General features: G+C 36.5%; 2 protein-coding genes and 1 pseudogene across 2 annotated transcripts; 1 reads left to right on the top strand and 2 right to left on the bottom strand.

The window, feature by feature from the left end:
* The first annotated feature begins 1,499 nt into the window (after positions 1 to 1,499).
* On the top strand, positions 1,500 to 2,347 carry LOC105171145 (pectinesterase inhibitor 9 pseudogene; annotated as a pseudogene).
* Positions 2,348 to 3,219: 872 nt separating this feature from the next.
* MAP1A (methionine aminopeptidase 1A) lies at positions 3,220 to 9,197 on the bottom strand. Its single transcript, XM_011092165.3, has 17 exons — positions 9,040 to 9,197; positions 8,836 to 8,920; positions 8,323 to 8,373; positions 7,634 to 7,819; positions 7,145 to 7,220; positions 6,875 to 6,922; positions 6,733 to 6,777; positions 6,157 to 6,256; positions 5,789 to 5,840; positions 5,656 to 5,697; positions 5,203 to 5,264; positions 5,013 to 5,111; positions 4,648 to 4,721; positions 4,480 to 4,549; positions 4,202 to 4,267; positions 4,027 to 4,115; positions 3,220 to 3,624 (listed from the first exon to the last, which is right to left on the bottom strand). The coding sequence occupies exons 2-17, from the start codon at positions 8,907 to 8,909 to the stop codon at positions 3,547 to 3,549; spliced, it is 1,212 nt and encodes a 403-aa protein (XP_011090467.2). The 5' UTR covers positions 8,910 to 8,920; positions 9,040 to 9,197; the 3' UTR covers positions 3,220 to 3,546.
* An 842-nt stretch (positions 9,198 to 10,039) lies between these two features.
* Positions 10,040 to 12,218, bottom strand: LOC105171126 (Plant invertase/pectin methylesterase inhibitor superfamily). The gene is made up of 3 exons (XM_011092153.3): positions 11,605 to 12,218; positions 11,146 to 11,466; positions 10,040 to 10,954 (listed from the first exon to the last, which is right to left on the bottom strand). Exons 1-3 carry the CDS (start codon positions 12,044 to 12,046, stop codon positions 10,263 to 10,265), a joined length of 1,455 nt encoding a protein of 484 aa, XP_011090455.2. The 5' UTR covers positions 12,047 to 12,218; the 3' UTR covers positions 10,040 to 10,262.
* Positions 12,219 to 12,389: the final 171 nt, after the last annotated feature.

Genomic DNA, 12,389 nt, shown 5'->3' with positions numbered 1-12,389 from the left:
TCCTACTCTGATTATTATTTAATTTAATGTTTTAATGAATATTATTAATTGATTACCTTTAGGTGTCGCGTCATGCTGGTTAAAGCAAGCTAGTTCTGAGTATTTTGTTGCCACAATATGGCGCAGAATCCGAGAAGACTGCTGCTCCGCTACTATATATGTTTATTTATACAATTAATTACATCTAAATTTTCTTTATAAACGTAAAATTATATTTTTCACCAATTTTTTTTTTATCTTACAGCTGACACCTTTTTTTTTAGGATTTGGATGCAAATATTATTACATGAGAATATTAAATAAGTGATAAATTTGAAAATATATGTAAATATTTTTTGTTAACATCAGTATTTTATTCAAATTCAAACAAAAGGGAATTAGGTGTAAATGGTGGATTTCGAAAAAAGTGTAAATATAACTTTAGAAGTTATTTGGGAAAAAGTGCAATATGGATTTTCATAAATATTTTGACTCTAATTAACCTTTATTTATGTATATTTTGTGAATATGTTCATTATATCGCTTTATTACATTTGTAAATTAAAAAATAATTTAATCATTAATAACTTGAAATCATAGATCATATCAAATAAAATAAAAAAAATAACAATTCATTATAAAAACAATAATATTTATATGACTTGAACAACTTAAATTCGTTTTATTAATATCTAAATTTAGAACGTATATATATGTGTGTGTGTGTGTGTATCAGAGATGCCATTGGTTGGCTATTGACTTTCTCATTTACTTGAGATTTATGACACGTTGATGGGATGTGGGCTACATATATTATATTAATACATAAATTCAGGTAGTTGCTGGAGGAGTGTTAATTGTATTATTACCTTAAAATATTCAATGAATTATTATTGATCAATTAGTTGCAATCAATAATAAGAGTTAAGAATTCTTATACCAATTAGGGCTAGAGTGTGGCATACATAGTTGAAATTATAAAATTAGAATTCCAAGATTATGAGAATATTATACATTAGATCAATCTCGCGGACTATATAAACATTTATCTTACCTTGTTGTAATAATTAATTGGTACTTATATACATTATTAATTTGATAATTGACAAATATAAAGATACATATATATTGGATGAAACTAAATAAACTCATCAATTTAAATTGAAAATTTGAATATTGGTATCCCATTAAGTCTAAATAAAAGAATATGTGAGGTTTGAGTGATTACTTAATTATATATCCCATCGTATAGGCAAAATTAATGCAAAATGTATCACACATTCTTGTTGAAATGAGAAAAAAGAGAGCATGTTGTTTGAGTCTAATGAGTGATTTAAGTTGCTTAATTCTCAAAATTGGTGCAGCATGAATCAAGGTTTTTGTTTTCTCAAAAACTGACTCAACTGCTTCCTGGAAACCTCAAATCACATGCATGTTTTAATAAAAGAATTATTGAGTAGAATCCCATGCAAGTTATACTATGGCTCAATTCCTCTCTATATAAACCACACAATACCATCTTCATTTTGCACTTCCAACACAGATAATACCAAACATTCTATATTTTTACTCGAATCTTTCACTAACACAGAGACATGGCACAAATTCTTAGGCTCTCTTGCTTTCTACTTTCTCTTCTCCTCTTAACGCTGGTTCAGGCTAAGCATCCCCTCCTTCACCGACGCTCCCGAGCTAGAGCATTTATTGAGTTACAATGTCAAACCACGCTCTATCCTCGTTTATGCGTCCGAAGTTTGTCGCCCTATGCTAGCAACTTCACTACAGCTCTAAGTCATCGACAACTAGCTCAGATCGCTCTCAAGGTAACCCTAGCCAGGGCGGAATCGACACGGGCCTATGTGACTGGAGTAGCTAAATGGCTCAACCAAACCAAGGCCAAGGATTACCAAGCCGTGGAAGAATGTCTGGATCAAATAAACGATGGGGTGGATCAGCTTACAAACTGCATCAAAGAAACTCAAAAGATTAAGGAAGATGGAGAAGCTAGTGACTTCCCATGGCATGAAAGCAATGTCGAGACATGGATGAGCACCGCCCTAACTGATGCAGGCATGTGCATAGACGGGTTCTCCGGCCGGGCCATTGGGGGCAAGACAAAAGCCATGATCAAAGCCAAGGTTCTTAATCTTCAACAGGTTACCAGCAATGCTCTGGCCTTGTTCCATAGATTTGCTGCAAGGTTTAGATCCTCCCATGTCAAGAAACCTAAAGTACTCTAGGTCCTTAATTTTGGATAACTGAAGTTTGTTTTGCTTTTATTGATTTATTTGATTGATCTGTTTGTTGTCGCCTGGCAATTCACATATGTAAGAAAATTTGTGAATATAAAAATTAAGTTTTTGGGACTTTTCCATATCTACATGTTAAAATTAATTATAATTATTCTTAAATATACATATATGGTTAATTCAGTCCAAGTGTTTGTATGCTTCTTTTCTTTATTTGATTTCCTTCAAGTAAAGTTTCCTTCTCTGCATGAAGAATAAACAACAGTTTGCTCGAATCAATTCATCAAACAAGGAATTTTCAAATGACTAAAGACTTGCCAAAATTACATGTTGGGAACTAGGCCCAAATGCTTTCTCTCTAAATAATTGTGGATTCTCTGAATGAGAAAAATACTCGGAGTGAAACTGAAAAAGCGAACAAGAATACCCAAACTCTATCCTAGAAATAGCAGTAATGAAGCTTTCTGGGCTTCTGTTCTAATCATCCAACTAGGTCTAAGACGATTGGAAGAGAATGCAGCTATTTTTAAGTTCTTTGCTCCATTATTTGGCTCTAACTCCCATCAAATCAATAAAGCAACTGCACACACAAGGGATTCATTAATAAATAAGACATTTGCTTTACGAAATGACAAGGTTCCTTGGGAAGATCACCGCAGCTATTGACGATCTCTAACACATTTGCTCGAGCTGGCAATGTGGAGGATGATCACAACCTAGATCTCTAATTTTCCTCTCTCCCTCTCTCTCTCTAAACACTCTGTGTGTGCACTCGAGCATGGTAATTCTGGATTACGGTGATTCCTTATAATGGGGAAAAAGTATCTCTACGCTCTAGCCACTGATATATTTTACGTTCCATACAGCAGAAAACACAACTATTTATCACAACAATCTTCATAAACTTGCAAACATTATATCACCTTTACCACCAAGCAGTAATCGAAGTCTGTTCAAAGAGCCCAAATAATTTGGGTAAAAGCCTTGCAGATTTACACCAAGTCACAAACTGTAGATCTTTTTCTCTGGTCTATAATATAAACAGATAAATATAACACATAATCTCCCACGGAAATACAGCCACACTTTTCACAGATGCCAAAACTGCAGCAGAACATTTATTCCCTATGCTTGTCTTAGTTACCAATAGGTTTCCAGGAAGGTCATCGTAACTCAAAATTTGACAATAGACAGAATTACAAATACAACACTTCTAGTCCTCCTAGAAGGGTAACAAGAACTACTTGTTGAATACGTAGTTGAAAAATGATGCTATAAGGATCTCCTCATATCACCCCCCTTTGAAGAACTAGTAGAATCACGGATTTAGCCAAGGAAACATTTTAGGGGATGAGGGCAAACGTGCCGTAAGAACTTCAACCCCCGTGTCTGTCACCTGCAATCATGATCGTGTATAAAGAGGGTGTTTGTTAGTTACAATAAAAACAATCAAGATAGACATTATAGAAATACTAACACTTGTAATTAGTATGACAAACAGAATAAACAACGTTGTACCCCGCAGAAGCGAAAAATTTTAATGTATAATGAAAACTTTCCACTCCTTCAAAATGGACAGAGCCTAACCTCGTGACTGTAGCCACCTTATATTTGTGGGCTTTAGGGACTTAAGCATTTTCCAGTTGTTAAATGTTCCATTGCATAAAAAGGAGAAACCATGTTTTGGGGAAAAACATGGATACATGCACATTATGGGCGTAACGACAGCAAAAGTTTCACAAACTAGAAACCAACCATGTATGGCAAAATATTAACATAACAGGAAAAAAACCTTTACCAGAAGTGTGTGTTCAAATTGTGCACTACGTTTGCCATCAGCAGTTACAGCAGTCCAGCCATCAGGCCACATTCGATCGCGCCAAACGCCTACCATGGAAGTAACTTTAGATGTATAGAGCAAAGATCTAAAACGCACAGACATTAGACATCGTATAAAGGAACTTGAAGATTACCTGAGTTAATCATAGGTTCAATGGTAAAGGTCTGTCCTGCCTTCATCACTCCAACAGCTTTATTTCCTACTTAGGCTAAGGTCCATATGGGGAATGTGGAGTCACAAGATAATATAGAAACATAATACCGATTCTTTCTCAGAAGACCATCCTCATTCTAACGTATCACAAGTCAATTTCAGAAAATAACTATTCACCTAAGCAACATGTGCTATAAAGATCTCTTCACACGAAAAAAGGGAAAAAGCAAAAACATCTTAATCCAGTCTCAAGGATACTTGCATAATGTGGTATATTTGGAGCACAATGGAAGAGCTCACCAATTCCATGACCACAATAAGATTTCACCTAATAGCATGCGATGAGAAAAATAGGGCAAATGTCAGGAACATGTTAATACTTAAAACAAAAAAAAAAAATAATTAAATAGACTACAAACTCATTACCACAGAGAATCCTGACATAGAAGCATGCCGGTTAATAACCTCCCCAATTTCCCGGAAACGAACTCCAGGCTTAACTGACAAAAGGGAGGAAAGAATAAAATAGTCAGGTTTATAAATTTAAGATAATCCTTAAAGCACAGAAGTGGCTGGAACTAATAACCAAGTCATATAGAATCATGGATACTTTGAGTTCAAATTAACTTAAGCAAGGATTAAAGGTCGTAAACCATTTGAGTAGGCCAGCATGCAAGAGGTTAAATAAGAAAAAGAATAGACCAAAGAATGCAGGAGGCGAGTGGTGATTTATAGGATATGCAACACCTGTGCGGTTACTGACATCACCGAGGTACAGGACAAACACTTACCCATAGCTATTGCTTTCTCCAAGCATTCATAAGTACATTGAACTAGCCGTTGAGATGCTTCATCAACATTACCCACAAAGAATGTTTCATTCAAGTCACCTGTATAGGACAAGGAATTACAATTTTTAATGGTTACAGACATAAAAAAAAATAACTCAAACCTTGAGTTGGATATAACGATTTGACTTACCATGTACCCCCTTATAATAAACAGTAACATCAACATTTACAATATCCCCATCCTCTAACTTCCTGACAAGGACAAATTGGCAGAAGTGAGGCAAAATGGTAGTCTTGTATATGGATGATCGTCCATCATGAATTTATTGCGAAGTTTATCTATGACTGATGTAATGAATCAGGAATCAAGAAAATATCTGAAAGCAAAAGGCTGGATTCATAGGTCAATTACTTCTGTTGAGCTTATGCTTTTAGGTTCTTAAGCCAAGAAAAGCAGATTAGGAAATAGAAGGAATCAACATACAAAAACTTCATAAAATCCCATGGCAATAGAGATAGATCACACAAACTCTAGAGGTAGTACGATAGGTAGATCAGAAACAAAGCCTATTCAAAGAAAAACTTGGTTGAAATTAGCACTTGTCATGGTAAACTTTACTTCTTGCTTGAGCTTATAAAATACCTTGCATCTGGGATACCATGGCAGATTACTTCATTTACAGACCTGAGAAATATAAGAGCACGTTTCTGAAGGCAGTTAGGGACCATAATGCAAATAACATAGACAAAAGGATTTCCGATTAAGAAATACCTACGTGCAGCAAGACTTCGGGAAAAAATGATAGTTCAATGGAGATGGATATCCTCCTGCATGGGTAAAAAAAAGTGATAATACTTGGTTTAATTCTCGCAGACAAATACTAGCTTTCACACTTTCCAAGAAGAGAAACCGCTGAGAAAGAAGAACGAGCTTATTATGTTTCTATATACTTAGGTTTAATTCTGCATGCCCAAAAGAGTTACGGTACAATTATCTCTAAATGCAAGGCTGATACGAGAAGAAATTTATGCTTAGCCATAAAAAGTAGGCTGAGTCCTGCCATATATGATCACCAGAACCTCATACCTACTGCATAATGAGACAACAATTCTACTCTAAATCTAGAAATGAGGTCAGATGTACCGGCAGCAATTGTTGCTTCATGAACCACAGCATCAATTTCATCAGTAGTAATTCCAGGTCGAATGACACGAGCAGCAGCATCCAAAACTTCTCTTGCTATCTGGATTAGAGGAAAAAACAGACTCAAGGACTAAGTATCAGAAACAGCTGCTATAATGTTCAATCCCAAATTCCCAATCATGGCATGAGAAGACCTATTATTTTGCAGCAAAATTTTTGTTTATTGTCCATATAATGCTATAAAGTTTCACTCACATATAAACATGTGTATCCCCACAAACTTTAGATGTTATTTCAAAACTCCTGTGGCACAGATACTTTTTCCTCGTTATGTCTTACTCGCCACCACCGACCCCCTATAGTTTACTGAAAATGAAAAGGTTCTAATTTTTATGGCCAGTCATGTTGGACAAAATTTGTCTGCAGTTAGCAACTTTCTCCTAATTAACGTTCCTTTCTAACTTCTATACGTCAGCCAAGATGAACATATTATGTCTTAAAACTTCCTCAGATGATAGAATTCATGCAAAGAACGTAGAAGTACACTTCTCTTCAGGGATTGACAATAAAGCTTACCCGGCAAGTTTCTCGCATTCTCTCAATTTGATCAGGAGTCTTGATCTTCACATATTGCGTCATAAAAAAGGAATTGCGTTCAGCACTTCAGTCTTCCAAAATTAATGGCTGAGAGTATTGAAAGATCACAATCAAAGACTACCTCAACAACATGTTGCAGATCACTGTTGGGCTCAATTTTTGGAATTCCCTGTAAAAGTTTGAGCATAGAGATGTTATTGTCCCTCAAATATGCAGGAAGATGTTCCAACTAGGTAGATAGATAAGCAGAATTACATTAACTCTTCCCATTGAAAAGTTTCCATTATCATAAATAATAATCAAACACAAGTCATCTATGAATATATTTGGAGACTAAACGATGAAAGCATAATACATAAACATTCAGAAAGAAATCTATGGAGCTACTTACATCAGTTGCCCAGTCAGGTTGATCAATATGAGCAGGTACTGGACGTCTTTTTGATATTGGATATGGTCTTAATTGTCTGACAAAGATTTGCAGCAATGCAACAGGTCAACAGCTAACCTTAAAGTTTCATAGTCAAGAAAGAAGTTTCTGGGGAGAAAGTAGAGTTGAGTGCTCTGATTACTGTTTTCAAAGAGTCAACTCCTTACATAGGTTAAAGTAATGAGCAGTGACCAAAATTCATCTGAAACAGGAACACTGCATCATGCTTGAAGAAAATGAGAAGATTTCAAGGAACAAGCACTATTCAGATCAAGCATGCAAACTATACTCCAACTTTGATGAAGCTCACTCTACAAGTACTAAACAACTATAACAGTATCAACAAAAAAAGAAGTTCCCACCCTGCGAGGACTCTGAGAAAAGTTCTGACCCTTCCAACAGGATAAAATTCTACATTGGCGTAAAAAGAAAACCAAAAAGGACTAATACCCAGTCCAGTCAAAATGTGGAAGCTTGGGTGTTCGAGCCTGTCCTTTCCTCAAGCAGTAGAGCCAACCATCATTGGGCGAGGCTGAATTTTGTTCACTGGGATTTTCAGGTGCAGGGGAAGATAACTTTGCCTTCAAGTGAACAGATTTATGAGAACTCCAGGATGCCTTGAAACAGTCTTGAGAACTGAAGAAAAAGATTCCCACCACGAAAGAGGGGTTTGCATCAAGAATCAAGATCAAATTCCATAAGAAATGAGGCTAGGTTAACAGTACCCGGTATCACACTGAAAACTTATTGCATTTTTCTGGGTACCATCTAATTAATGAGATGAGTAGAATTTTGAGTGTCTTCCAAATGAAGACACGGAACCATGGGCACATACAAGTCCTACATCTGAATAAGATACATACAACTATTGTACCATATGCTCATTCTACTCAACCACCCAAGGGCCAGGGAGCGGGTATTATCATTTTTAACTTTCTAATTCATCCAATTGCTACAGAACCCAAACTCTTAAAAGTTTGACTTATTTAATTCAATAAGATTCAACTGTAAACCTCACTGAATAAATATAAATTCCAGCTTAAATTGCATATCTAGGTCCAGGATCTACCAACTTGGAGATTGTAGATCTCCATTGTTTTAAGCAAGTCTAAATTCCGAAATGCAATCAAAGAACGAACCAGAAAGCAGCACCTTCACGGGGAAGCTTTAATTCAACGCACTTTGGGCACCTGTAAAGATCAAGTATTCAAAACCTGGATGATACTGACTCTTGTTAAAAAGCTTGATTAGTAGATTACCACATACTGCCATCTATTTACATAACTGCCACTATGAAAAGGCATGTGATACAAAACAAAAGTCTACATAATAAATGGAACATGATTCTAGGGACTACGCAGCATATACTGCAGTGAATAGAACACGTCCATATACATCCACACTTTTCTAAAATAAAGCAATTTACCATTTAGCTCTGCTAAAATAATAACCCCACTAGTAACACCAGCCAAGAAAATCACGAAGTAAAACACCTCTATCCATGTTCAATAAAGATGATATTGAAGAATTTCAATTAGCATATTCAATCATTCAAACCCTCCCACACCACCCCTATTACGGCAACTAAGCGAATCACAAGCAGCACACAACCATCAAAGATTAAATACCCAAAAATTGAATGAACTACATACTGAAGATGAGCAGGTTTGCCACATTTAGCACATGATAAGGTTGCAGTCTCCACCGCATCTGATCCACCCGCCATCCCTTCTCGCACTGAATCAAGTACAAATTCATTGGTACAAACAGAACCATATACCATCACATACTCTTCGATATTTAGATAATTAAAAAGAAATTCCCATCAAATCGAAATTCCATGTTAAAGGAAATACCTCTTTTTACAACAATTGGTCGTCTATCCTATGATTATGGTTCAAGGAACCAGCGGAGGGTTTCTTGAGCTAGGGTTTTCCGCTGAAAGAAGGGGAAGACGATGGCGCTTTGTTTAAGTAAGGATGGCCATTGTGGTCAAAGTCAAAATATTTTACTTTTTTAATATTTATCTTTGCTACATTGTCGTTTGTTGAATTTTTTACTTTTTTTAATCTCCTCAAATTATGAAATTACCAACTCCATGAACTTAGAAATCATGGATACGAAATTTATTGTACATGTGAAATCTTGTTCTTCTATATAATAGTATGAGCTATTTATTATAATAGTATGTATTATTTATATTAATTTATCTAATCATAATATAATTCATAATTGTATTTTTCAAAAATTAATATTTGATAAAAAATAATTATAATTAATTTATTACCATTAATAATATTCATTGCTTTCAAATAAAAAAAAATGTACGATTCTATACAAATATAAAAAGAGATAGGCTCTTTATACTCATAAATGATAGCTAATGATATCATTATACCAGATTTTAAATATTTCAATCATACTTTTAATTAGATAGTTTTAGAAATTATTTATAATTACTTTTTTTTAACAGAAGTGACATCACATTATTTTAACACTACTATATCAATTCTTTTGTTGTATATTTTAAGTTTTTTTTTTTAATTTCATTTTTTTAAAAACGTGATCTATTAATTTGTATATTCTATTGTAATTTATAATAAATTTTAAAAATATAAAAAAAATATTTATTTTATTTGTGCAAGAGCAACGCACCGCGACAACTAGTGATGGAGGAAAAAAATCAAAAAGAAGAAAGAAAAATAACTACCAAATCAACTCAAATGTAAAAAATTACTAAAATACTTGGTCAATTAATTATAGCAATGTAATAAGTGACCCTTACATACTTTAATTAATACTTATAACTTTCTTATATTTTTATTTTTAATATATTTAGCTAAAATTAAAATACAATTTAAAAAATAAAGTTTATTTTTTATAGAAAAAAATATTTAATTATACACAAACGCAGCAGTAGTAGTTGTCTTCTTTTAGTGTTTTTCAGGGAAAACATAGTTGTATTTCCTACAACTTATCTTATCTCATAAAAACCAAAAGAAATAGGAAATACAAATAACGTGTATTACATATTACTTCGCTTCTCCTAACAAAGCACTCCAACTGAGAACAGACGCAATCACACCGCAGAAGAGAACGGCACACCGGTGGCCGGAATCCACGACTCCCCGCCGATGAAATTCCTCACACTAAACTGCTCAGCCTCCTGCCGATCACGCAGCACGTGAAAACCAGGCCATTTCACTCTGTCCGCGGTCGACGCCCCAGCCCCCGTGTTCATATACTCTGCATAATACAGAGTCGAAAGCGCGAAATCCCCACTCCATTCCTTCCACCCCTTTCCATCAACCAACCCATCCAAATCCGTCTGCAAGACCACCGTCCTAGAGTACTTCTTCCACGGCCGCCCTAAATAACTCCTGAACCTGCCCTTCACGTCACGAAAGTCGAATGCAGGCAGTACCCGAGAGTTCATGATCGAAATGCCCGTGTTCTCGTTGGGATCGTCTCGTCCCTGTGCAGTTATCATGTTGGATTGGTGAGGCATCGGCCTCCGGACGACTATGTCGCAGTTTTGGAGAACTGCAGCCGCGTCGCCAAAGATGAAGTCGACCGTGCCGTGTACTTGGCAGTCCCGGTAAAATTGCCGTAGGGAGTGGAGTAGGAGAGTGTCTTGGTAGCCCTTGAAGCTGCACCGGTAGAAGACTGATAGGTCAGAGCTTACTCTTAGTGCCACGGCCTGATGCTTTTGAGGCCCTGCTGTGTTCTCAAATGTCATATCCCGTGCCCAAAAGCCATCGCCAGATACACCTACACAAACAATCTACGTCAAGATTTGAGCTTTAACTTGTATATTGTGTTCGTATGATCCCAGTGATCAAATTGGGCAATATTTCATCGACAATTGGAGAGAAAAACAGGGTAAAATACGTTTCTTATGTATTGGCCAAATCCAATCTAGATTGGAGGAATATTCCCAAAATGGCTTGACGAATACTTGCCGAATGTGGCCGAATTAAAAGTGGTTGCACCATCCTGGACATTTTGACTGCCTGTGACTACGGTTTTGTCTATGCCATCGCCAACAAACATAACGTTCTTCAAGTCTCTTCCAATCTCCACTTTCTCTTTATACACACCTGATTTCACGTACACTACAGCCCGTTCAGGCCGATTACCACCCAATCGACCAAGTGCAGCTACGGCTTCGTTGATCGTCCTATAGTTCCCTGACCCATCTTGAGCAACCACAATGTCAGCCTTTGAGGTTGCTGCGTTCCATGTTGCTAAATTAATCCCCTGCCCCGAATTTCCCGTCAATGCTGTTGTATTATAGAGGACGAAACGATTCAATTAACAATTTACGAACTCACGTTATTTTGTATAATTAGAAAAAAAATAATTGATAAAAATACTACAATATATTTTACATTAGAAAATTAAATCCGTTAACCAATTACCCTTTCTTTTCCCCCTAGGATTCCTTCTGCCCCGATAAACAGCTAAAGCCTCCCGAATCACCCATGTCAAATTTCGGGCCTGTCGGGCTTCAAACAGCCATCCCTTTTCTCCCAACCCATCCAAGCAAGTGCCATGGCTAGCCAAGGCCGCACTCAGCCAAGTCACAGCATCATCATTACTGCACCGCTTCCTCTCGCCGGAGACCAACCGGGCCAGCCTCGGCTCAACCTCTTCATACAGCTTAACGCAATCACCAACAGCCCCATCAGGGAAGCCCGATTCTTGGCTCGGCCCGTCAAGAGTCCTGAATCCCCGAGCCCGAGCCACTGCATGCAGCATTCCTTCTCTCGCCATTTCCACCACCTCGAGCTCTCTCCCGCAAGAAACAAAATTAGCCAGAAGAAGAAGATGAAGGAGAAAGGTGGCGGAAAAACAAGACATTTTGTTTCACAAATTTGACAGAGAAATTTTCAAGTAAAATGCAAGAATGAACGTTTTGCGGGTGTTAAAGGGCAAAGGGGTTAGATAGAGACAAAGTTGTTGTGGCCATGTGTCGTTGTGGAAGCTTATTGTAATAGACTAAGAGTTTGCATGGCAGCTTATGATCTGTGAGGAGGTTGCATGGATAAACATCATGCCCCGGCATTCACAACTAGCTGTATTTTCCTCATATCATCACCGACTGGATTTTTCTTCTTTGTCTTTCTCCTTTTTTCTTTTTTCTTTTCCTCTTTCTGGTAAAATGAAAAAAACACACCCACCTACCGATTTTGATCGTTTATCG

This window comes from Sesamum indicum, linkage group LG1, assembly GCF_026168435.1.
Source record: "Sesamum indicum cultivar Baizhima isolate 11 linkage group LG1, ASM2616843v1, whole genome shotgun sequence".
NCBI classification, from domain to species: domain Eukaryota; kingdom Viridiplantae; phylum Streptophyta; class Magnoliopsida; order Lamiales; family Pedaliaceae; genus Sesamum; species Sesamum indicum.
The sequence above is the reverse complement of the archived record's forward strand: the minus strand, read 5'-3'. Positions and strand labels throughout refer to the sequence as shown.

Bases quoted from the DNA above. Each gene is read 5' to 3' on its own strand.
- MAP1A (XM_011092165.3), bottom strand. From the start codon at position 8,909: ATGGCGGGTGGATCAGATGCGGTGGAGACTGCAACCTTATCATGTGCT. The intron at 4,722-5,012 runs GTAAGTGTTTGT...CCCTTTTGTCAG, and splicing joins GGAGAAAGCAATAGCTATGG to TTAAGCCTGGAGTTCGTTTC. The intron at 4,268-4,479 runs GTATCCTTGAGA...TAGCCTAAGTAG, and splicing joins AAATATACCACATTATGCAA to GAAATAAAGCTGTTGGAGTG.
- LOC105171126 (XM_011092153.3), bottom strand. From the start codon at position 12,046: ATGTCTTGTTTTTCCGCCACCTTTCTCCTTCATCTTCTTCTTCTGGCT. The intron at 11,467-11,604 runs GTAATTGGTTAA...ATAATACAACAG, and splicing joins TCCTAGGGGGAAAAGAAAGG to CATTGACGGGAAATTCGGGG. The intron at 10,955-11,145 runs GCAAGTATTCGT...TTGTTTGTGTAG, and splicing joins TTTTAATTCGGCCACATTCG to GTGTATCTGGCGATGGCTTT.